General features: G+C 57.5%; 1 protein-coding gene across 1 annotated transcript; it reads right to left on the reverse strand.

The window, feature by feature from the left end:
- Window positions 1-542: 542 nt before the first annotated feature.
- On the reverse strand, window positions 543-23108 carry ITGA2B (integrin subunit alpha 2b). Its single transcript, XM_090044286.1, has 30 exons — window positions 22859-23108; window positions 21360-21490; window positions 20939-21036; window positions 20201-20366; window positions 18688-18737; window positions 18307-18352; window positions 17600-17704; window positions 17186-17233; window positions 16411-16454; window positions 15992-16051; window positions 15511-15563; window positions 14048-14253; window positions 13346-13528; window positions 12932-12977; window positions 12173-12277; window positions 11818-11873; window positions 10795-10940; window positions 10308-10433; window positions 9733-9800; window positions 9081-9228; window positions 8438-8530; window positions 7864-7943; window positions 7202-7282; window positions 6685-6790; window positions 5357-5509; window positions 4454-4576; window positions 3810-3923; window positions 2797-2898; window positions 1650-1772; window positions 543-1378 (listed from the first exon to the last, which is right to left on the reverse strand). The coding sequence occupies exons 1-30, from the start codon at window positions 23056-23058 to the stop codon at window positions 1295-1297; spliced, it is 3144 nt and encodes a 1047-aa protein (XP_089900412.1). The 5' UTR covers window positions 23059-23108; the 3' UTR covers window positions 543-1294.
- Window positions 23109-23357: the final 249 nt, after the last annotated feature.

The following is a 23357-nucleotide window of genomic DNA, read 5'->3' on the forward strand; positions in this document are numbered from 1 at the left end:
ACAGATGGGAGTCTAGACCCATGGCAAACCATGGCCATGTCTTGGGCTTAGCCTTTTCCTTTAAACTTCCTGGGCCTTCAGGGGCTGTCACCCCCATTCACTATTGAGTAGATCCAGCTGAGCAGCCTCACAGCCCCAAAAAGGCTCCCTGGCCCGCTGCAGCCCTGAATGCCAACAGCATGGAGAGCAGCCTCTGCCAGAGTTTCCATCCTGGAGTCCTGAGGGAGCAGCCCAGAGTAAGGGTCCAGACTCACCAGCATGCTTAGGGCAAAGGAACAGCAGGGTCACTGCCCTACAGCACAGATCAGCAATCACACCTCAGAAAAGGGCCAATGTCAGAGCTGGAGAATGGTCCAACCCTTTTATAGGCCTGAGCATGAGCTGGGAATCTTAGTCCCATCACACTGAAGGGCTGAGGAGAAGCCAGTGGCAGTGTCTCCAGCTGGATACTGGGAACCTTCCCTGCCAAGTGAGGGTCACAATACCTGGCTCTCTCCCACCCAAGGTAGGAAAGGAGGACACTGCCCACAAGAGGATGCTGGAAAGAGGTTTATTGCAGAGCAGGAAGCAGGAGGAGCTCAGGGTTTGGAGTGGGTGCACTGTGCTCAGAGTGGGAGAAGCATCTCCCCATCTCCCAGAGGGTACAGCTGGGTGCAAGGCTGTGCCCTCCATGCCTGGTGCCTCAGTAGCCATTGGCACTTGCCTGGAGGACTGATCAGCCTCTTCTTGGGGTGAAAATCAACAGGGACACACCAGCCCCCAGCCCCAACTACAGAGTGGGTTTGGGCAGCATCCATTTCGGCTCCTCTGCCCCTTTATCCAACAGTGGACAGTGTTTCCTGGGGCTAAGACATGGGCTCTGCAATGTTGTGTCTCTGTCTGCTCCAGCTGTACTAGTTTGGTACTGGGATACTGCACACCAAGTGGGCCACTGAGACACAGGAAGGGACCTGGGCCCCTGATCCTGGCCCCTGATTGGAAGACCAATCCAAGCAGAGCAGGGCCACTGGAAGAGAAGATCTCTGTGTGGCAGGACCCTGTGAGGACATTAACTTAGTCTGGGAAAGGAGATACCTCTTGCGGGGGAGAGGTGGGACTCTGTGTGCCAAAGGGGGGATGTGGGGCACAGGTAGGACAGGACCAGTCTGTCTGGAGGAGGCAGCAGCTCTGCTCCTGTCTGCTCAGGGTGGAGCCCTGGGCAAGGGCTGGGGAGAGACCAAGCAGGGACAGGAGCACAGGAGAGGGGACTGGGCTCCACTGGGAGACATGTCAGTCCAGGTGTTCTCTACTGGCCCTACTCTGCCTGGGATGCCCCGTCCTTGTCACTCGTTAGGTCCTCTTCATTCAGGAGTGGCCGCTTCCTCTTGAAAAAGCCCATCTGCAGTAGAGCACAGAATGGTTATTAACAGGTCTCTGACATCCCCAGACTGCACACCCCCAGGGTGGCCTGGGCCAGGAGTCATCCCTACTCTGGGCCCTCACTGAGCTAGTTGGGGTCAGTTCCACAGGAGATCATGCCACACACCAGACTTGTCTCCCCAGCAACTGTGCCCCCACTGCCAGACCTGGGCTAGACTGCTCTCCCCATAATCATCCTGTCCCAGCAGGGCCCTTGAGTGTAGGTGACATGCTGGTGGCTGAGGCCTCACCTTCCACATGACAAAGATAAAAATAGCTAAGAGCAGCAGCCCCGCCAACACAGCCAGCACTATCCACCAGGTGGGGATCTCCTTCTTGCCATCGGGACTCACCCGCAGCAACTGTGTGTCAGCCTGGAGAGGGAAGACAGATTAGTGCCTGGGCCAACAGCAGGGTCTAAGGTGGGCACTATGGGGCCTGCTGAACCCAGAGCTGATCCCAAATGACCCCAATGGCATGATGGGCTGGGATCCCCCACACCAGCCAGGCCCACAAGGGGCTCAAAGTCTCCATCCCAAGTGCATTACCCACATCAGCTTAGCACTAACCCTGTGACCCTGCAGTACCCCTCACTTTGTGTCACAGCCTCCCCCAGGGGCCCAGGGAGCACTGGCCAGTGCAAGACAGGCCACCAGAGCAGGACTGTAGGTCCAGCACAGAGGCTGGCTTCAGTCCCTGCCAGCCCCTGGTGCCCTAGCCAGGAGGCACCAAATTTCTGCCAGCTCCTGGTGCCCTCCCAAACCATGCTTCCACCCACACCGCCCAATGTCACTGCCAGCCCCCAATGTAGGTGCAGGAGCTCCCTCTCCCTAAGCTTTGGAACAAGCTCTTGTATGTGACCAATGGGGACCAATGGGAAATGGCCTCCACTGCTGGTCTTGGTCTTGTGAGTGTCAGGGACAAGTCCTAAGCAAGAAGCACCACAGCTCGTGGTTTCAGGGTCAGCACCAGCCCTGGAATCTGGTCTAACAGAACCAAGCCAAGGCAGCCAGACTCCCCTGAGCAGGACCACTCCGCTGGTGCTCCACCAGGCCACCCCCCAGCACAGATCATGGGGCCATGTGCAGCTCTTTCTTCCCACCCTCAGACTGCAGCAAAGCCCCAACCTACCCCACCCTAACCCAAATGCTAAGCCCAATGCAGTCTTTACCTGAAACACAGTTCAGCTCCCACCCCAAGTCTAGCCCTTTCCCCACACAAATGCTAGCCTTAGCCCATGACCCTAATTTCAAACCTAGCCTAAACCCCTAGCCTTCATCCCAACTGACTTAACCCTCCTCTAACCCATGCCCGATCCTAACCCTAACACCAGCCCAGACCACTAACTTGGAAGGGTTCTACTTGGCCCCCTCCTCCTTTAAAGATCCAGGGACGTACTGTGGCACTTCCACTTGGCAAGACTTCAGGTTGGATCCGGTATGGCATCGCAGAGACATTGTACCAAGCCCGGGACTGGATGATGAACTGGTCATGGGGACGCTGTGTTGAGAGAAGCCTGTGAGGGCAGCCTGAGAGGCCAGTCGGACACTGGCAGGAGCATAGTGCCAAAGATGCACCACATCCTGTGCTGCCTCAGCTGTGTATGTGAGGTAGTGACTGTCCCCCATTCTCACTGCTGGTCCTGGGAAGTCCCAGCAGCACCAGGTCCTGTAGCCCACCCCCCAGAAATTGCCTCTGCTCTGGTGTTGGGGCAAAGGCTCTGAGGCAGCAGGCTGTGGCCCCTGGCTGTGAAGAACAAGTCCTGCTGTTTCGTGCACACACTTGGCTGGACAGGAGGTCTCCTGATATAAGGAGACTTACTCCCTTGGCACAGCAGTCCCAAATGGCCTGCCTTGCTGGGGGGACCACAACCTGGGTTCCCAGGCCTGTGACTGATTTGAAATGGATGCTCAGCATCTCTGAAAAGTGGGCCATTCCTTGAGCCTCCATTACCCCAGAGGTCAGCCTGTGCCCCTAGGAGACTGTCAAGTCAGTGCCATGAATGTACGTGTCCATCATGGCAGCACACACTGAGGATGCGGCCCTGTGCTGTTCCTAGGTGGGTAGGCAGGGCCCTTCCCAACACAAGGTATTGGAGCCCTGAGACAGAGCCACTGGTGTCCCAGCTCATGGATGACAGCAGGTCCTGTTCCCACATCCCTCACTTTGGGGCAACTCCAGTGTGATCCAGGAGATCCCTCTAGATTTACAGCACCATGACCATGGATGGAATCTGGTTCCTTGGGGCCCTGCTCTCTCCTGGGGAAGAAGAGGGGCAGGAGGAACCTCAATCATGCAAGGAGGGCTGTAGGACAAAAGCAGGCTGCAAGGGGCCCCGCTGCCCCTAGGAGGGACAAGAGGAGGGCATAGGACCCTGCTTCCATGAGGGCTCTGTGCTGGGACCAATCTACCTTCATGAAACTCTCCATCCACAGGATGGCATGCACAGTCACCATGGCTCTCTGGTCCTTCTCCAAGCTCTCCACATAGCAAGTGATAGTCACACAGGGCTGGCTGCTACAGTTCTGCAGAGATAGAGTTAGTCACCACTTCGCTCTAGTCCAGTCCAGTACATCCCAGATGCTCCCCATCTCCTGCCAGCAGCATGGCTGGACCCAGAACCTGGGGGCAGTAGGCTGGAGTGGGGGAAGGGGGGGTGAGTTCATCCCCTCTGGATGCTCAGCTCTGGAATGGGTAGAAGGAGAGTGTAATGGGTAGCCCTGCCCCAGGGGCTGGAGCTGAGGCTCAGGGAGGCTAGGAGGCCCTGGAGGTGCACAAACACAGAACCTTACCTGGATGTACCGTCCATTCCACCCACGTGGTCTGCACAGCTCCCTCCCCCACCTTGCATTCAGGACCTTTCTGCTTCTCTGACTGCCCCATGCCCACAGCTCCCGTATATCCCCCTGACCTGCCTAGGTCGGGATCCCCCTGCCAGCAGCAGCTTCCTGTTCCTCCCATTCTCCCTGGCTGTCTCAGGGTAGCCCCACAGCACAGCTGGTATCAGTAGGACCAGTTTTCTCAGTACAGCGTGCTCAGAGCAGCCCTCACTTACCAGCAGGAGGGGCTCCCGGAGAGCAGGTGGGCCTTCCTCATCTGCTTCCCGTCTCTCTCGCATGTGGGCTGGCCGGCGACTCTCATTGTGGCTGGGGGAGACCGTGGGTCTTTGGATCTCCAGCTGGAATAAGAGGGATGCAACATAGGCTTCTTATCCCTGCACCCATCAGTTGTGTGTGTATGGGTGGGGTGGGGGAAATCATTACTCCAAGACTTTGTACCCCCTGCCCTGTTTGACAAGGGACCCTGGGACAGAGCTTTGACATGAGTGGATGGACAATGACAGATCTTGGTCTCACTCTCTGGGGTGACTCCAGTGTGGTCCAGGATTCCCCCTCTGGATTTACAGCACTGATTATGGCCAGAATCTGGTCCCTTGGGTTGTCCTGTTCCAGCCTGCACCCTTTGCAGCACCTCTGCAGGCCTGGGATAGACCCAGGAGCATGACAGTGGGCTCTGTCCTGGCTGTCTTGTAGGACAAGAGCTCAGTAGAGCCCCAAGCTGGTGGCTCAGGCAATGACTTGGGTTGTGCCATGTTCAGGGGAGAGGGAGTGAGACTCGCTGTGCCTGTGAGTACTTGCTAGCACAAACAGTCTGAGACAGCCAATGCTGTTCCAAAGGCTGAGAGGGGGGTTTCCTTTGCTGCTCCCACCATCCCCTCACTCTGGGGCTGCCCATGTCCTCCAGTCAGTGTGGAACCAAGTGTCAGTCACAGAGCTCAGCACTTGTGCAGTTGAAGCCCAGATCTACAGAGAGGTGGAGGGCCCTGGAAGAGCCAGAGCTGGGGCCCTGTGACCAGAGGGCTGCAGGCACCCTTTCCACACCCTCAGGGAACTGTGGTCTCCCCTCCCTTCCCCTGCCCCAGAAGCAGTGGCCTCCTCACGCACATCTCCACTCTTACCCCAAGAGGGTTGATGTCTCTGGAGTCAGAGCAGTTGATCTTCCCCTCAGTACTGTGGCCCGCGAGGTACAGAAAAAAGTCACTTTGGAACTGGCTGAGGAAGTCCACCTGAAGGGCCACCCCGCTCACTGTCCCGGGGCCCTTGTTATGTAGCTTGGGGGAGGAAAGGAAAAGGTGTAAAGCAGGGGGCAGCAGGCCAGTCATGTAGGGAGGGCAAGGGATGGAGTTGGCAGCCTGCTGTGTGCTATACTGCGGACTGGGGGCCTGGCACTTGGTGCTGTGGGCAAGCATCTGAGTCATGACCCTCCTAGCCAGTCTGGCCGTATAACTCTCATGGGATGGGCCTTCTCCTGATACCCTTTGAGGGAGGCAGCAGAGTAGACAGGGGTTTTACTGCTTTGCATCCAAGTGGATCAGAGGTCAGTGCCAGTGCCACATCTGCAAAGGAACACCAAAGTCCTTACCCCACAGTGCTGGAGCACAGCATGGAGAAGTGGGCATGGGTGCAGAAGAGTCCCCCCAGCAGACAGGTGTGAGGGACCATGACACCACATGGCGTGGCTCTGCCCACCTGGTGCCTGGCTACCTTGGGTGCCACACAGCCCAGACTCTGAGCTTGCAGGGCAGAAACGGCTTGCTGGCAGCTCCCTAATACTTACACATCCCTGCAGCCCATGCAGCCCTCAAGTCAGCCATATGGGACCCTGGGAGGCCAGTGCAGCCCCTGGCTCCACCTGCTGCTCACCAGGCTGCCCTGCTCACCCAGCTCAATCCCCATGTTGGTCTGTAGTTTAGCTGCATGCAGAGGCCCCTGGGGCTTGGGGCTGAGCATACCCTGTACCCTCTGGGGAGGGGACCCAGCACATCTCCCAGGCCCTTGTACTCCCCATTCTGGCCAGGCCCTGGCTGGGGTTATAGCTTGGTGCCAGATGGAAGTGACAGCGTTCCTGAAAAGTGGATGGTACTGGAGACCAGTCTAGAGCAGTGTTTCTCAACCTGTGGGTTGTGACCCAAAAGTGGATTGCAAGAATATATGAAAGGGTCATGAACAAACTTTAAAAATGGATCAACAAAGTTTAAAAATGAATTCTCCTTTAAAGGAGAAAAAATGTGGGAAACCGTGGCTTTTCCCTTGCAGACTGGCAGCGTCCATCAGGGGGCTGGGGGACAACAGGTTGGGAGTGAGGGGTTCTGGGTCAGGACTGGCCATCAATGTTCACAAATGGGTCCCGGTACTAAAAAGGTCGAGGACCACTGGTCTAAAGGTCTTTGGCTCCACTGTGTCCCTTGCCGCACACACCCACCCCTCCACACTGCCAGGTCCCTACCTGGTAGACATGCTCCACCTTGGGGCCATAGTCCTCCAGCCGGTGGCTCTTCTCTGGTTGCATCCAGCCCTCCAGTGGCACCACCATGGTTGCAGGGAGGGAATTTCTAGGGGACCCAAGGGCAGAAAGGCTCATGCCTGTCTTACCAGCATTGGACTGCCCCCACCTCCACTCCCAGTGCCCTCCCCATGGTGGAGCTGTCCCTTCGCTGGCCCCTAGAAGTAGGGCAAGCTGGTATCAGGCCCTGCAGGGTTTGCCACTGCCTCATGACCTGACACTGCCATCCACATGCATCCTTTGAAGGGATGCTGCATGGCTATGAACCCAGTGCCACTAGGCCCAGAGTAGCACTGCAGCATTACATGGCCAATACTGTTGGGCTGGCACCAGGTTCTAGGCCAGCCCCAGCTTCAGTCTAGGCCACTGAGCAACTCCACCTCACCCTTCACAAGAAGTACCTGTCTCCCCCAGGATCCACTCTACCCATCTCCCCTTAGTTCCCCCAGGAGCCCCTCACCCTCTCAGCTCCATCTGGGCAGCCACTTTGATGGGGACCTGCACCACCGCCACATTGCTGTTGGGATTCTGGCTGTTTTTGCTGCAGCACAAGAGGGAGGGGAAAATGCTGGGTGAGTCTCACATGGAGCATTGGCTCAGGGTGAGTGGGCATGAGTATCACCGGCAGGAAGCAGGGTGGGGACAATGGGTATGGGTGGTGAGAGTGGGGTGCAGCACTCCTGGGTTCCATTCCTGTCTCCACCACTGATCTCCTGGGTGTCACAGTCACTTTGTCAGCAGCATAGTAACTAGCCATCTCCCAGGGGCCTGCAAGGGTTAATTTGTTCCTATTTGCCTGAGGCCCAGCGCTGGGATTGGATCAGGACTGTGGCAAGGATCTTCGTCAGGTGCTTCTGCAGGTGACTTCAAGTAAGTGCCCAAGGGGTGATAGCAAACCAGCCCCTCAGTGCTGGGACACCTGGGGCCTGCTCCCCAAAGGGCAGGGGGAGAAGAGCAATTCATTCCAAAACTCCCAAGAAGCCTGAAGGGCTCACAGGCTCTGTCCAGGCTGACACTGTGCAGCCCAGTGATGGATGCCCACCACAGGGGGACATGGTCAGAGTCATCACCAGGCCTCTGCGCACACTGGCAGGGAGAGGAGAAGGGTGTTTGCTGCCTTACCTCCTCAACTGCAATGGGAACGTGATAGTGTCACCTGCATTCTCCAGGTTGGCAACACTGAGTGCTATGTCCACAGTGACCTGTAGAGAGAGGGGAGAGCATGTATGTACCATGCACCATGCCCCAGACTGCAGAGGCCACAGGTCTCAGTGTTGCCATGTAGCACTTCTGATCCAGAAAGCAAGTACACAAGGACCCTGCCCCTGTGACTATAGCCAAGAGCACAGATACCACAGACACCATAAGAAGAGACAGGGTGCACCCACAGACACTGCTGAACTCCCATGGACAAGTTCTGCCCCAAAGCAGGAACAGTCTCAGTGGTGTGAGTGCTGGGATGAGCTGGGAAAGTGGCCAGCACATGTGCAGAAGCCCAGGGCACCATCACTGAGAACTGCAGTGACCAGTCAGCAGCCCAAGGCTCCTGGAGATTATCAGAGGGACAGTGGATTATCATCCAGTCCTGTCCTGGCCAAGGGACATGCCACTTGAGGGCTTTAGCAGCCTGCCTCAGGCAAAGGCAGCAGGAGAAAGAGATAGGCACTGTCTGGCATGCAGCAGAGATGCCCCATACCTTGGTGCCAGTCTTCATGGGATTCCCCAGCTCGCAGATCACCACATGGGTCTCATTCTTCTTCTTGGGGTTACAGATCAGCTTCTCCATGCCCTGCAGTGGGATGGGTTTGGAGACAGGAAGTTATCACAAGGAGGAGCTGTGGGGGCAGGCTGGAACAGGGAGAGTGATGCTTCCCTCTGGATAGATGGTGTCACAGTGTGAGAGGTGCCTGGATCCACAGATATGGGAACCATTCCCCTAGGTCCTCCAACCCTGTTCAGGCTGTGCAATGTGTGTGTGTGGGGGGGGCCAATAGGAGCCTAGCAGCCTACCAGGGTGTAGAGAAATCCCCTACAGCCCAAGCAACAGCTGAAGATTAGGGTTCAAATTCTGATGATGATGACACAGAGGAGACAGTTCAATGGCAAAGCCTATCTGGGGCAGGTGACTGAGGCATGGGGAAGGACTGCAAATCCTGCTGCAGAGAAGTGTCAGTGGAGGGAGCTCTGAAGGAGCCCCTTTCTTCCCGCTGTAGGGTCAGGTCAGGGAGGGTGTCTCCTGGATCCTATGGGAAAGCCTTTCTTGCACATGGGAAGATTCTGGCATGGCCAATGCCCTCGAGCCCCCAGAGAGTGGAGGGCCCTGGCAGGCCCCTCTGTACCTGGATGTTGCTGATAGCTCTCTGATAGTGGGCACTGGGTGGGAGTTGCACCTGCAGCTCTGCCTCAAAAGCACCTTCCCCTTCATTGGCAGCATCAACCTTAATGTGAACCATGTTCTCGGCACCAATGAGCAGGTAATCCAGATGCCTGAAAGAGAGGCACAATTATAACAGCAGATAGAGCCAAGGCCCCATCCTTAGGAAGACGAAATCTTGGAACTGGCCAACAAAAATCTTCTACAGTGTGTGCTAGCCAATAGAAACCATATAACGATGCGTTTTGGCCACAGGAATCACCTATATTTGGGGCTATCCAATTGGAACTGTACAACAGCAGGAAATGGCCAACAGAAGTGTCTACAATGTGTGTTAGCCAATAAAAATCATGTGACAATGGGTAATGGTCAATCGGAACCAAGCTGTCTTGATTCCTAGAGCTCCCCAGCTAGTCCTGTATTCTGCTGCTGACAAAAGCTAATGTTGGGGGCTTCAGACAAGGCATAAATAAACCACCTTCAAAGAACTGACTTTAGCAACATGCCCTGAAAGGAAGTCTTCCTGACCCATGAAGGACAGTGGGTTCATCCTAACCTCATCCCCAGTCAGAAGGGTCTGAGCCACAAGTCCCACACAGCTCTGCTGTGGTGCTTACGTGTAGGCTGAGAGCCTCAAGTCAGGGATGCATACGTTGTCTTCACCACAGTCCAACACGATGCGCGTCTGCAGTCAGGGAAAGACACAAGGCAAAGATGAATTTTAGTAAATGGTGTGTTGCAACAGGACTGGCCTTTCTCTGCTCCAGACCAACCCCAGGCATAGCCAGGAAAGGTTGGAAGTAGGTTGGGAGTCAGAAAAATCAGTACAGTGGTCAGGAGGGAACCTGGTTTGGATAGCAACAGGCTACAGGTTAAGATGGAGGGCACTAGCACAAGAAGGGAGCTCAATACTGGGAGGGCAGGAGGTCTGTGGGTCTGGGTGAAAGGGCACCGGCTGCATTGAAGACAATTGTTCTGGAGCCGAGATGGCAGCCACAGGCCTCTCCTACAGTGAAAACCAGATTCCAGAGGCAAATCCCAACTCTGTGAAATGGGCTGGGGCTGCTCTCTTGGCAGCTTGGCCTGGTCTCCTCCACAGGCTGGGTGCAGTGTTCATGCAGTGCCTCAGCCCCACTGCTTGGACAGTTTTGCAGCTCCCCAGGCAGATAGGAGAGGCAGGAAGCCAGCCTACCTGTTTCTGAACCAGGGTGTCTCCGTAAAGCACAAGTCCCAAGTCCTCGGTGTCCAATGGGATGGCCAGGGTCAGATTGATGCTCACAACTATGGGGCTTAGCTTGTCCTTGAAATCAGCCTCATCCTTAGGGGGTGGAGGAGGAGAGATGAAAAATGCTGAAGAGAGTCTCCCTGCCTCACTCTGCTGCCCAGACATTGCCAACCCCAGATCTGTGCCTAAGAGACCACCTCAGCTTCATTCTCTTCTGAGAGATCTCAATCACGTGAAGGCATCAAGGGAGCTCCTTCTCCCTAGGGACAAAGCCCTCTGAAGCACCACTCCAGCCAAGGGCTTCATTGATTTCCCACATGGATTTGAGGCCACCCTATCTGCACACAACCAGAGGCTGCCAGGGCCATGGGCTTCACCCCGCTCTTCTCCAGTGTCCCAATAGCTTTCCTACAGACCACAGCTGTGGTGCACCCTGCCTCTAACCCCTCCATACCCGCAGATAGGCTGAGAAGCTATGGCAGAAGGGAGGTCCCTCCTTTGACAGCTTCAGGGTCAATGTGGACTCTTGTGGCTTGAGCAAGAAGATCCGTTTCCCAGATTTCTGCTTCATCCGATCCAGCTGCAGGTTGGCATTCAGTTCTGGGGCAAGTGGAAGCATAGGGTAGTCACAGTTCCCAGTGCTCAATGGCTGCACGGAGCTGGCACACTTTAGCCGTGGGACCTGTTTCTTCTCCCAGCCCATCTCCTGTCATGCTGAACATCAAACTGAGAGTAGCTTGACCTGGCTGGGTTAGGTCAAGAAAGCAAGTGCACTGAGTATTGCCTTCACCCTCCAATCACTCCCATGGCCTAGGAGATGAGAGACTAGGCCACAAACAGGGGAGCCTCCCTTATTCCAGCACTGGCTGCGAGGGGTCCACTGGAAGTGACTGAAATTGGCTGCTTATCTTGCTGGGATCCTATGACCCCAGCTGACTTCCTGCCCTTTGGGCGGGGGGCTGGACTCTATGATCTTCCGAGGTCCCTTCCAGCCCTAATGTCTATGAAATCTATGAAATCATCTCCATGGCCTGCTCAGCCCTTAGGTCTGGTGGGAAGGGAGACCATGAGAGCCAGGTGTCATGGCTTGGGGATCAGCCCACCAGGCCAACACAAGCCTCTGAAAAGCAGCTACAGAGCCACCGGGCAGCCACTGCTGAGCACAGCAGGATTTAAACCAGTGACCCAGAGAGGACTGGTGAAGTACCCAGGTCTGCCAGCCCCTTCAAGGCCTATCTCCCATCAGAGGCATGACTACATCCTGGAGCAGCTCCAAAAAGTGCAGCTAGCAGATATACAGACCTAGACTCCAGCCTCAGAGATAGCAGAGGTACAATACAGCTTCATGTCCACTTGCCCACTGGAACCAGCACTTTACAGATAACCTTGGCCCTGCCCCAGGCTGCAGCTGGTCATTGCTGCCTGCCCTAGGAAGCCAGCTCCCCAGGGGCTCATGCACGCGGTCGCCTGCACTCACTGATCTCCTCTGGGATGCTTTTCCCCAACATGCTCACGCATATCTCAATGGAGAAGCTGCAATGGCAGAAATAACAACCCCCCCAAGAAGGGTTAGGGGTCTGCCAGGCCACTGAGGGGTGGGGACAGCAGCTTGCTAGGTAGACCCAGGCACTTGCATGCTTCTGGGCTCTCAGTCAAGCCATGTCAGCCCTGGCTCAGGCCCCTGCCCCTGCCCCAGGCCCTCATCATGGCCTCTGCAGCATCTCCATCCCCAACCCACAACGCCTTTCCCCCTACAGGCACCACACCCCATGGTTGCCCATCCACAAGAGCACTATGCCACCCAAAAGCATACTGCACCCCAGTTTGCTCACCAGCTGGCAGGAGTCTTGGAGTCGGGCATGGTGCAGGTCTTCTCCTCAGGGTTCAACATATCTGGCATGGAGAGCTGGGTCTCGGCCATCACCACAGGCTGAGCCCTGTGGACACCATCAGGAACAATCAGACCCAGGCAAAGGCTGGAGGGAAGTCAAGGATCCAGGCCTTCAAATGCAGTGCTGATAGGGAGGAGGTAGCAGCTCCACCCCAGGGCAGGCCCATGTGCCTCTGCCAAGATGCATCTGAGCTCACTTACTCCAGGGCTGGACTCAACCCAATCCAGTCAGGGATGGGGAGGAGCCACACCTGGGCTCAAACCCTGCAGGCCCTGTGCTCTGCAGCAAGGAGAAGCCCCAAGGGCTTCCAGCAGTAGTAGGCTGTTATCCTCATGACACTGACACAAAGGGGCTGCTGGGCTGGGGAGACAGGTAAGCATGGCAGGATCCTGATGCCACAGGGAGGAAGTGGTGAGAGGGGACTGGAGGCCTGTAGCCTGTGCCAGTCCCTCCCCATGGGACTGGAGAACCTGGGGCTAAGAATGCAGTGAGGGAGCAGCTGGTGCCTGGAGAGAGCCTGTCCTGTGCACTGTGCTGCCTGCCCTGTGAATTGTGCCACCTGCCCTGCCAGCCCCACAGTGGGAGCTTTAAAGGCTTGATCCTCCTGTGGGAAGGCAGACTCCAGGATACATCTCTAAAGGGCACACAGTGCCCTGGAGTGACATCCTGGTCTGGCACATGGTCACCCTGAGTACTCACCTGTACACAGCCACCTTGCCAGCACCAAACGCCCCAACCAGCATGTCTGTGGACACAAGCCAAGGGTCATAATGGGGTCAATACAGACTCCAGGCATGAGATCTAGGGTGTACTGGCAGCAGCAGCCATGGGCAGAGGCAGGTGCTGTCTAGCAAGGACAATGTGGTCAACTGTGCCCTAGAAGCCTGTCTGTGCAACAAACAGGGCCAGTGCTAGACAGGGCAAGGGGCAGTGCCAAGCACAGGGGCCTTGATGACCTGCAATACTGCTGGGGCTGAGCCCTTGTCACCCTCCCACCGTCCCACCTGGTTGTGGTCACAGCCAGGCTTCCCCCTGCTCTCAGTTTGCGGTGTCCTGATGTAGGGGGTGTGGGCTGTAAGAGTCAGTCCCTCTGGACTGTCGTGATCTCCATACCTGGGTACCCATTGGCATCAATGTCAGTGGCTCCACGCACAGAAAAGCCAAAACTGGCACGCCCAGAGAAGGGGCTGTCCAGGACCTGGGAGGCAGGTGTCTGAAGCCCCTCACTGTGCCCACTGTAGATGAACACACGGCCACTTCCACCCTTGCCAGCAAATGGGGCTCCCACTGCCACATCTGAGTGAACAAAGCAGAGGGACCTGTGAGCCCAGCATTGGGGGCAGGGCACAGACTGGGCCACCTGTGCCTCTGCTCACCTGTGTAAGGATCTCACACACATGGGTGCAGTGACTGGGACTGTGCTGTGCCCAGGCCAAGGGAAGGGTGAAGGTGGCAGCAGAAGCAGCAGCTCCAGCCCAGGGCAGGCCCATGTGCCCCTGCCAAGGCACACATAAGCTCGCTTACTCCAGGGCTGGACTCATCCCAACCCAGCCAGGGACTGCTGTCATGCTCATCTGTCCCTTCTGCTCTGCCCAACCTCCAGCCCCACCAGCCTCATGTCCCATGGGCAGGTTTCCATGTCAACCCACAGTGCCCATCCCCTGCCACAGTGCACACACAACACCCCTACCTCAGCCCCTCCCTTGTGCTAGCTACACAGGCCTCAGCCATGGAGCAGGGATGGGCTGAGACCCTGGGAAGAGAATGTGTGCCCAGGCCCTGTGTGCCAACTGGGTGAGGCATGGCTGGCATTACCCATGTAGCCATCCTGGTCCAGGTCCCCAAGTGGTGCAATGGCAGTGCCAAAGCGACCGTACACATCGGTGCCCGTCAGCTTCTGCCAGGGGTTGCTGTAGGGACGTCCCAGCTGCAGGTACAGGTAGACACGTCCCACCTCATACAGCTTCCGGTCAGAGCGGCGCTCCATGTACAGTGGGGCCCCCACCAGGATATCGTCTTTCCTGCGAGACAGGGACAGCTCACACAAGGGCAAAGCCCCAGCCCCAGAGTCATGGCCTGCTTGATAGTGGGGTCAAAACAGCAGGGCTGGCCCACAGGGCCTAGGCAGGGTTACAGCGACCCCAGACGGGGGGCAGAGATAGGGACAATGGGGCCAGGGGTGCAAGTCTCTGAAGTGCCCATGTTCACTGCTCCCCTGGGCCAAGCAGAGGGTGCCCTGGCTCCCTGCCTCTGCTGCTGTCCGCACTGAGGCTGCAGGACACTGTCACAACCTGGGGTTCTTCTGGCTCCTCTGGGCTGAGTGCTCTGGGAGCCACGCAGAGCTGTCTCCTGTCTGCTTGTCCCCAGCTACGGACAGGTGGGGAGGGAGCTCACCTACCTGTGCTTCATAAAGAGCAGCAGCTGCCACGCACAGCTCTCCTGAATGACCTCCACCCCATCCCCTTGGCCCAGGTAGCATGAGGGCAGCCTGCAGCCCTTTGCCCTGAGAGGGAGGCCAGGCCCCTCCTCAGTTTGCTCCTTCCCCTGGGGCAACTGGGGGAGCAATCAGTGGTCATTGGACCACCATCAATGGGGTGGGTGGTGGTGCCCCTGCAGCATACAGCTCTGTCCCTCTCCTGCCTCTCACTGCCCTTTGCCCCTGCTGGAGCCAGAGCCCACAGCCTGCCTCATGCCAGGCTGTACCAGCTGCAGTAGGCACCAGGTGGCAGCACAAACCCAACACGAGGAATCAAAAGGAGCCTGCCAAGCCCAAAAGCAACAGGAGAGCTGGGAGCATCAGAGTATCTTCGGGGCAGGAGGGTAAGCAGCGCTGCCCAGTGCCTCCACCCATCGTGGGGCAGGCCAGGTTGTGCCATGGATCCATCACCAGCTGCAAGGTGTCTAGACTGTGCACTGGGATTTGTGCGGCTTGTGGGGCCGGGAGATGGGGGATCTGGCAGGGCTCCCTCCCTGTGTGCACAGCTCTGAATGAGGCTGAAGGGCATGAAGCAGAGGCTCCAGGGGCTGAGCTGGGCCTTGTTGGGGGCACCACAGACAAGCAGTGCTGGGCGCAGGGCTCCTCAAGGTGCTCGCTCACCAGAACAGACAGAAACCTGTCACCCCAAAAGTTCCTGCATCCACCTCTGGCAGTGCAATGCAGGTCACTCTGGACACCCTCAGGTCAGCCTGCAAGACTCGGGGAAGGCACCTCCCCACCAACCTGCCCCAACACTGTTGCCAAGACCTCAGCTGGCCCTGGAAGGGGGAAATGCCCTCACCCATCTCCATTGACATCCGCAACAGCCACTGTGTGCCCAAAGTAAGAAGCAATCTGGAAGACACAAGGTGAGAGTGAGCACTGGGCTGGGCCACACCCCGGATCCCCAGTCCTAGGAGTGCTTGTCTTGAAGGAGGACATTGCATGCAGGGCTCCTAAAATCCTGACCCAGATCCTCTGCTTCCCCAGCCCTGGGTTCTCCTCAGAGCCCTGCCAGTGCCTCTCAACCTGACCCCATAACCTCTGCTATGTTTCTCAGAGACTGATAACTTAGGGGCAAGAGGCAAGTGTGTGGGGCAGTGCAGTGGGGATCATCCAGCAGGGATCAAGGCTGGGGTCCTACTTGGGGACAGAGTGGGTGATGTGGCAGGTTGTTACAGTGCAGGGCGGGGAAGCAGGGGCTGGTGCCAGAGGGTTGTACTGAGGAAGCAGGAGCCCTTCTGGCGGGGAGCAGGGAGTGGGACGGTGCTGAGGGCTGGTACCTGCTCGCTCTGGATATTCTGCAGCAGCTGCAGCTTCTTGCGGGTGCTCAAGATCTCAACCTGTCATGGGGAGAAACAAAACAGCTAGGGGGGACAGAAGGCAGTTCCTACCCCAGGGTAGAAGGGACCTGCCCTCTACATAGATTCCCCTACGGAAGAGCAGGGCCCAGGGCCCCACACCATCCTCCTGCCTGAGGGCACTGGGTCTTCAGGCCTTGGCACCTTAGGGAGAAGCTGCTACCCCACTTGAGCCCCACAGTGCCTCTGCAGGGTAGAGAGGGAATTACAGCAGGACCAGGCAGAATGAGAGCAGCCCCCAGTGCCTAGGCCTGTCCCAGAACAGCTTCAGGACCCTGGACTGGGCAAGAAAACCAGGCCGCCGGCCTGGTCAGTGACATGGAGGTTGGGACAATACTCACTCCACCTTTGGTGATGTATTTGTTGGGGACGCCCACCACATACTCTGCAAAGGAAACACACAAGCCCTGTGTGAATGGCCCAGGACCCTGCCCCAAGCCTAGGACCCCAACTGCACTTGCTCCCTGTCACCACTAACTAGGCTCATTATGGGACCCCCTGCAAGAACTGGGGGGTTCCTAGAGGGACCAGAGGGGCATGAGAAAGGGGCACTGCCTGGCCTTGGCTGGCTCTGCAATGGCCAGCTCTGCAATGGTCCTCAAAGGGGGCACTGCCCATGCCCTGGATCTAGGGAGATTTGGGCACCTTTGGCCTACACACCAAACTGGGCAGCTGGTAATCTCATGGGTGTGGTGCCCAGGTCAGGCAGGTCCTGCAGAGCCAACCCCCAGGTCAGAGACAGAGGCACAGTGGGAGAAACTCCTGGGGGATGGCTAAGCCCAGGCTCTCCGGTGAGTCAGGTGCGAGACAGGAGAGCAGCACTGGGGCCACAGGTCCCATTTGCCCGTGAATTGCCAGCTCACTTAGAGGGAGCCTCTGTGACCAGCTTCACTGAGAGCTGTGGTGCACAGAGACTAGTAGGGGGCAGGACAGTGGGGAAATGCCTGCCAGCTGTTGGCAGGGAGTGAGACATCCCCACAGTATCATGGTTTGAGGACCCCAGCTGGCAGCCCCAGGGGAAGGGAGCCCAGTGCAGCATGGGGCAATCTGTTGAACACCAGAGCTCCTAGGGAGAAGAAAATGAGGCACCCTAGCGCGCACGGCAAATTACCATACCTGCTGTCCTGGGATCCTCGTCAAACTCCCCCACAGCTACTGAGTACCCTGAAAGGGAGAGAGGGACTTTGGGTTAACTAGCTCACCCCCACAAACCCCCATCTACTGCATGAAATGGGCAGAGCTGTCAGCCCATGGAGGAGAGATGACAAGGGGTAGGGACAGGGAAGAACTAGCAGTTAGGGCAGGAGAGCGCCAGGACTCCTGGGGTCTCTTCCTGGCTCTGGAAGTTATGTGGGGCCTGATGGGTTAGAGCAAAGGGGCTGGGAGCTTGGACTCTGCCAGTGACTTGTGGGTGCCCTTGTGCAAACACTGCTCTGCTCTGTGCCCCAGTTCCTCAGTGGTGAGGAAGGCATGAAGTTAAAGACCAGCTGGGGGTAGAGTGGGCAGAAGTGCTGTCCAGTGCCCACTCACCCCTGTATGAGTCTTCATAGATATGGAGCACCTCCTCTGTCACCTGCTCCTCCTTGGCTGCGGGGTAGGACTTGAGTGCAGACAAACTGACTGTGAAGATCATTCCTGAGAGCACATCCAGTATCCTCAAGTGAGAAAGTGATTGGGAGGGGGAGGTGGCAAGACAAAGTTAAAGGGTTAATGTCCCCTTCCTTTCCCCCACCCCATGCACAGTGGACTCAGGGTCACTCAGGCCCTGCTGGGCCCATGCCTGGTGAGGGCATGGGATCTCTGGTTCTACTGGCTGGTTCCACTAGCATTTCCCAGCTGCAGGGAGGCATGAGCCGCGGGCACCTCCTTGCTCCCAGGGCCATGACCAAGGCTCTGGGAGGTCCTGCCCCACTGAGCTGGGGGCCTGGATGTCATGGAAGTTGGATCAACACTGGCTGGGGCTCCTTGTCAGAGCCTGCTCCCAAGTATCCCCTGGCCTGGGCAGCAGCAGTGCCTCCAGCTGCATAGTAGGTAGGGGCAGGACACAAGGAGGGGAGAGGTGGGCAGGATGGCTGGTGCACGTGTCACCCCTCTCTGGGTGGCACTGCAGGGAGATGAATCATGCCAGGAGGACACTGGGTCCTGCCCTGCCAGGAGCCCCAGGAACTCACGTGGCTCGGCCCCTCCCAGAGCAACAGAGCCCAGGCCTGGCCTGGGGAGGAGCAGAGGACACTCACCATCAAAGTAGTATCCTCCTGGGGCCCCCAGCACCAGTGTGCCAGTCTGCAAGGGAACATATAGCCCTCTGGGAACATGCACACGCCTGGGTACACATCCCTATTATAGGCATGCACATGCATGTCCACACACATGCATCCCTGGGCACATACATGAACACTGCCTCCCCCAAGCACCAGCCTCTGAGCATAACCCCCCTCATGGACACACATACCCATGGCCTGCATGCGTACCTCCAGAGCAAACATACACACACCTCTAGGAGTGTGTGCACCCCCACCCACTCAAAGGTGTACACACCACTGCCTCCCCATAGACCCAGGCACCCACAAGCACACACAGTCCCACATTGCAATGGCTCCCACCATGGCCCCACTCACACTGGTGATGGCGAAGCTGAAGCCAACCTCACAGTACCGCTTGTCATTGTCTGTGGAGAGGGGCATGAGGAAACGTTGGAGCTAGGCAGGGTAGGAGCTAGGGGATGCTGTGGGGGCTGAAGAGCGGTGGGTTTTGGGTTCCACATTCCAAGCCAGACCTCAGCTGTGACCTGACAGCAGAATCCAAGCTGTTATTTCCAGGCTGGGGAGGCCCCAGCTGACCCAGGAAGGGGTGGACAGTCCTTCTGTATGTCCCTGCAAGGCCTTGGGGACAAGCTCCTGCAGCACAGGGCTGAGCTGCATCCTAACTAGCCAGCCCTCTGGTCTTCTGTGGGGCAGTAGGAGATGCTAGGCCGGGCCCCAGCATGTGGACTGTGATCAGGTCTGACAAAGCAAGTGCAGGACAGCATCTACTCTGACCTGGTGCCTCTCATGTCCATCTGGCTGCACCCAGACCTCTGGGGAGCTAAGCGTAACATGGGTCTATGCCCCAACCTGCATGCTTGCAGGCTGGGCACCAGCCCCACCTGTCTGGCCACAATTCTGGTTTGACCACGTCCACATGGGCTGAGGAGGAAAGGCCCAGCTCCCGCTAAGCACCAGGTCAACAGTCCCTGAAGTCCTGGCACAGCAGGATACACTAGGTACTCAGCTCCTCACAGGCACAAAGGACACCTATACACGTGCTGGATGTCTGCTCAGATGTGTGCCAATTAGCATTAGGTTAACTGAATCTGTGGGTGCATGCTCCAGCAGCCTTCATGTCACATCTATTCAGTGTCCACATGATTCATAATGGTGGCGGGGCGCTTTAACTAAAGCTTGTCATATGAGCCTGCCACCATTTTGAAGCATGACATGCTGAATACATGTGAGGCTGCAGGCACTTTTAATTAGAGTGGCTCTAGGAGATGCTCTAATTAAAGCACCTGTCTGCCCCCCTGCCCCCAGCCCCAAAGCATGTGTATAGACACCCAAAGTTATTAGGAAGTGAGGTGTAAAACAGGTAGAGGAGGATCCCTGGGTTTCCCAGCCCCCAAGATCCAGCCCCCTGTAATGGCAACTATAGAGAGCGCCCAGACTGAGCTGCACCTGGCACCAGGCTGGGGCTTGGTTGTTGCCTGGCTCAGCCTCCTCTCCCTGGGAGAGTTTGGCAACTGCAGTGGAGGGAGACGGGCATGCTGGGCACTGAGCAGTGGAGGCTGGGCCCGGCTTCTTTGTGCTTCATTTTCCCCAGGGTGATGCCACTTCCCCGGGGGTTCTGAGGGCCTGGGCATGAGTGTTGGTAGTGATGGGGGCAGATAAGCTACTCCCAGCCAGACAGTGGTGAAAGCAGGAGCCTGCAGCAGCACACAGCTGAGGGCAATGCAGGGACATCCATTGCTCCTCAGGTACCTGAGGATATAGCCTGTGCACACTCAGAGTCCCTGTGTCACACCCCTTCTCTTCATGGAAAAGGGCCCCAGGGTGAGGGGTGGTCTCAGCAACTGGCTCTGGGGAATCCCTCACTCACAGTTGCCAGTCTGAGCATACACTGCATCCATCTGGTAAGACCGGCAGGGCGAATACTCAACAAAGTGGCTCAGGTTGCTGAAGGCGATGAAGCAGGTGCCAACAGGTGTCTTGGTGGCCTGTGCCGAGTGTTCAAAGACGTTCCAGTGCTGCAGGGGGGCGCAGGCCTGCAGGGTGTGGAGAAGCTCCAGCTAACGCTCAGGGACCTCCTCGCCCCCACCCCCCATCGACTGCTGGGAGCCACTGCTGTCCGACACCTTGCTGAGAGCACGGTGCCATGCTGGCCAGGCCCATCAGCAGGTGATGCTGGAACTGCTGGCTGCTGGTCCGTCTCTGCCCCAGACTTCCCCAGCTCCCTTTGGAACAAGGCACCGACATCCACGCTTCCCTTGCATCTCCCTGCCAGGGGCTATCCAACCCTCAGCACCAACGTGCTATTTATTTGGTGAGCAGCCACAGAGTGACTGCAGGCCAGGGTGCCTGGTGGGACTCTGTTCCCTGCTGACAGCCAAGGGGAGAAGGGCTGTAACCGAGTGAGCCAGCCGCCCCCTCCTCTCCCATCACAACGCCATGGGCTGGCTCCCTAGTGGCCGCAAGCAGCCAGCACCTGGACATAGGGTCTCCCCTTCCTCCATCTCCCACCATGGGGGCCCTTTAGTCTCCCAGTCCAGGCCAACTCTGCTGGCTCCTTCCAGAGGGACTGTGCTGCCCAAGGATCTGTATTGTCCATGGGACCCACCACCACGTTGCTCTTCCAGGTGCTCACAGATGCCCCGAACCACTGGTGTGATTTATAGGTCTCCAGCTTGAGGTAATGCCTGGGCACCATCTGATCCCCTGGGGAGAGCAGAAGCTCAATTAGAGGGCCGGGCTGAAGCTGCCAGGGTGGCACTAGGGACCCCTGACCCACCTCAGCCAAACCTAACTGGGGATGCACCCTGTCCCCACAGCCTGGCCAAAAGCTGGCACCTGCTTTGTGGGAAATCTGGCAATCTTGCCCCTCCCAACACACATGCCAGCACCAATTCTGCTCCACACTGGGAGGGATGTCTCTGCCCCTCCCTACACCCACCCCTATCCCCCCCAGTTTATCACCAACTGCCCTGGGGCAGGCTGGAGGCAGGAAGTTCAGCTCTCTCCGCAGCCCAGCAGGTGCTCACCTTCGCTATCAAATGGTATTTCGCGACACAGCTTCCCACGGGGTGCCCAGGGGCACAAGAACACGGCTCCAGGCTCGATCACACCAGGTTGTGAGGTGTTGGCCATTGGGGCTCCCACCACTATATTCATGCTGTGGGCACAGAGAGTCACCCATGTCAGGGCCAGGCATACACCCCTGCCACTGGGCCCCCACAGCATCACATGCAGGCGGCTGAACGGGGGTTGGGCAGAGCCTCCAGGGGCGGTGGAACAGACCCTGATCTAGGGTCTGGGGACTCTGGAGGGCTCCTGGTCCAGAGAATCCTGCCCGCCCAGCTGTCCTAGCTGCTTTTTGCTGCCCATTGCCTTCCACTCCCTGCCCAGGCCTCTGCTCCTTCATTCCCAGACTGTGAGGAAGTGCCTGGTATTGGAACGACTCAGAGCCTCTTCGCCCCATGCTGCAATGCAGCCGTGGGACCCAGCAGCTGCCTATTGCAGCACTGCCTGGCATTTTGGGACTGGCGGAAGAGGGCAGCCCTAGAATGCCCTGGGTCCCTAACAAGAACTCATGGTTGCCCTAGAGCAGTGTTTCTCAACCCAAGGGTTGCAACCCAAAAGTGGGTTGCAAGAATATATGAAAGGGTCATGAGCAAACTTTAAAAATCGATCGTCCTTTAAAGCAGAAAAAGGTGGGAAACCATAGCTTTTCCCTTGCAGGCTGGCAGAGTTCCAGCTTGTGAGGGGCTGCTTGGCACCCCCCACCCCCATGTCCCATACACCCCCCCTTCTACCCCACACACCCACCCCCTGCCCCAAATACTGTGGGGCTGGAGCCTGTGGGGCTGCAGGTTGGGAGTGAGGGGCACTGGATTGGGACTGGCCATCTATGTTTACAAATAGGTCCTGGTAGAAAAGAGGTTGAGCACCACTTCCTTAGAGGACCGGGATCTCCACTACAGCAAGGGCTGTGTGGGAGCAGCCCAACAAGTGTTGGCACGGCAGGTCCCCTCTCAGGATTGCAGGTGTCACAGAGGCAGAAGCAGCCCAGAAAGCTACTCCTAGCAACTCCAAAGGGAGTGGGCTGCTCAGACCCCACTATGGGCAGCACATAGCCTGAGCCCTAGCACTCTCGTAGAAAGGGTTAATCTAGGCTGCGGGCACTGGTGCTGGGCACACTCCTGGCACAGGGGTGATGATGTAACTAGCAACCCGCAGGCTGCACAGGCAGCAGGGCCCTCTGCATACCAAGCAGTCCTGTGGGGGACAGTGGACCCCAATGACAGGGCACCTGGATGCCCTAGACACACCCAGATCCATGGCACATCCTTGGGTGAGCTAACCTGGGGCTGTGCACAGCAGATGCCACCTGCCAGCCTCACCACTCCTCTCCTGGGCTTCCAAAGCTACAAGAATTGCCCTCGCCCACCCCTACTCACCCTCAGAGTGCCCCAGGCCTCAATTGTGTCCTAGGGGTACAGGGACAGGGTAGAGATGGGCTCAGCCCTGCCCCATCACCCACCTGCCATCGCTGGCCTGGAGGAAATCCATAGAGAAGCCAAAGTAGCTGCGGTCAGGCCCCGTGTACACAGTGGGCTGGCTGGAGCACAGATTGAAGGCTTGCACCAGCCATGGTCCCTGGGGAATCAGGAGCAGCTGGATGCAGCAGCTCAGCCAGATGGGAGGCAGCTGTAGCCCAGATGCACAGTTTAAAGCCATCATCCTCTCTGCCGTCCTCCTCACCAAGGAACCAGTGCCCTGGGTGTTCCCTGCAGCATGGCACTGGGGCAGACAGGCAGTGCTAACACTCAGAGTGACGTGGCTCCTGGCACTTATCAGGCAGCCCGTTGCAGCCCCCACCCCCAAATTGTGTTATCAGAGGGACACAGCAGCTTCCGGCAGGAATTGGGATAGGAAGAACCCAGCGTGGTCCCCTCCCCGCAACTTGCCCAGTTAAGTACCAAGGGCCCAACGCCTATGCTTTGTGTGGGATATGGACTAGGCTGAGCCCTGCCAGGAAG

This window comes from Crocodylus siamensis, chromosome 4 (assembly GCF_052110815.1).
Source record: "Crocodylus siamensis isolate JL-2025a chromosome 4, ASM5211081v1, whole genome shotgun sequence".
Taxonomy (NCBI): Eukaryota; Metazoa; Chordata; order Crocodylia; family Crocodylidae; genus Crocodylus; species Crocodylus siamensis.

Excerpts from the sequence above, each read along its gene's own strand:
- ITGA2B (XM_090044286.1), bottom strand. The coding sequence starts at position 23,058 with ATGATGGCTTTAAACTGTGCATCTGGGCTACAGCTGCCTCCCATCTGG. Across the intron at positions 7,944-8,437 it reads CCATGAAGACTGGCACCAAG|GTCACTGTGGACATAGCACT; the intron begins GTATGGGGCATC and ends CTCTCTCTACAG. Across the intron at positions 1,773-2,796 it reads TGCCAAGTGGAAGTGCCACA|GCTGACACACAGTTGCTGCG; the intron begins GTACGTCCCTGG and ends TTCCCTCTCCAG.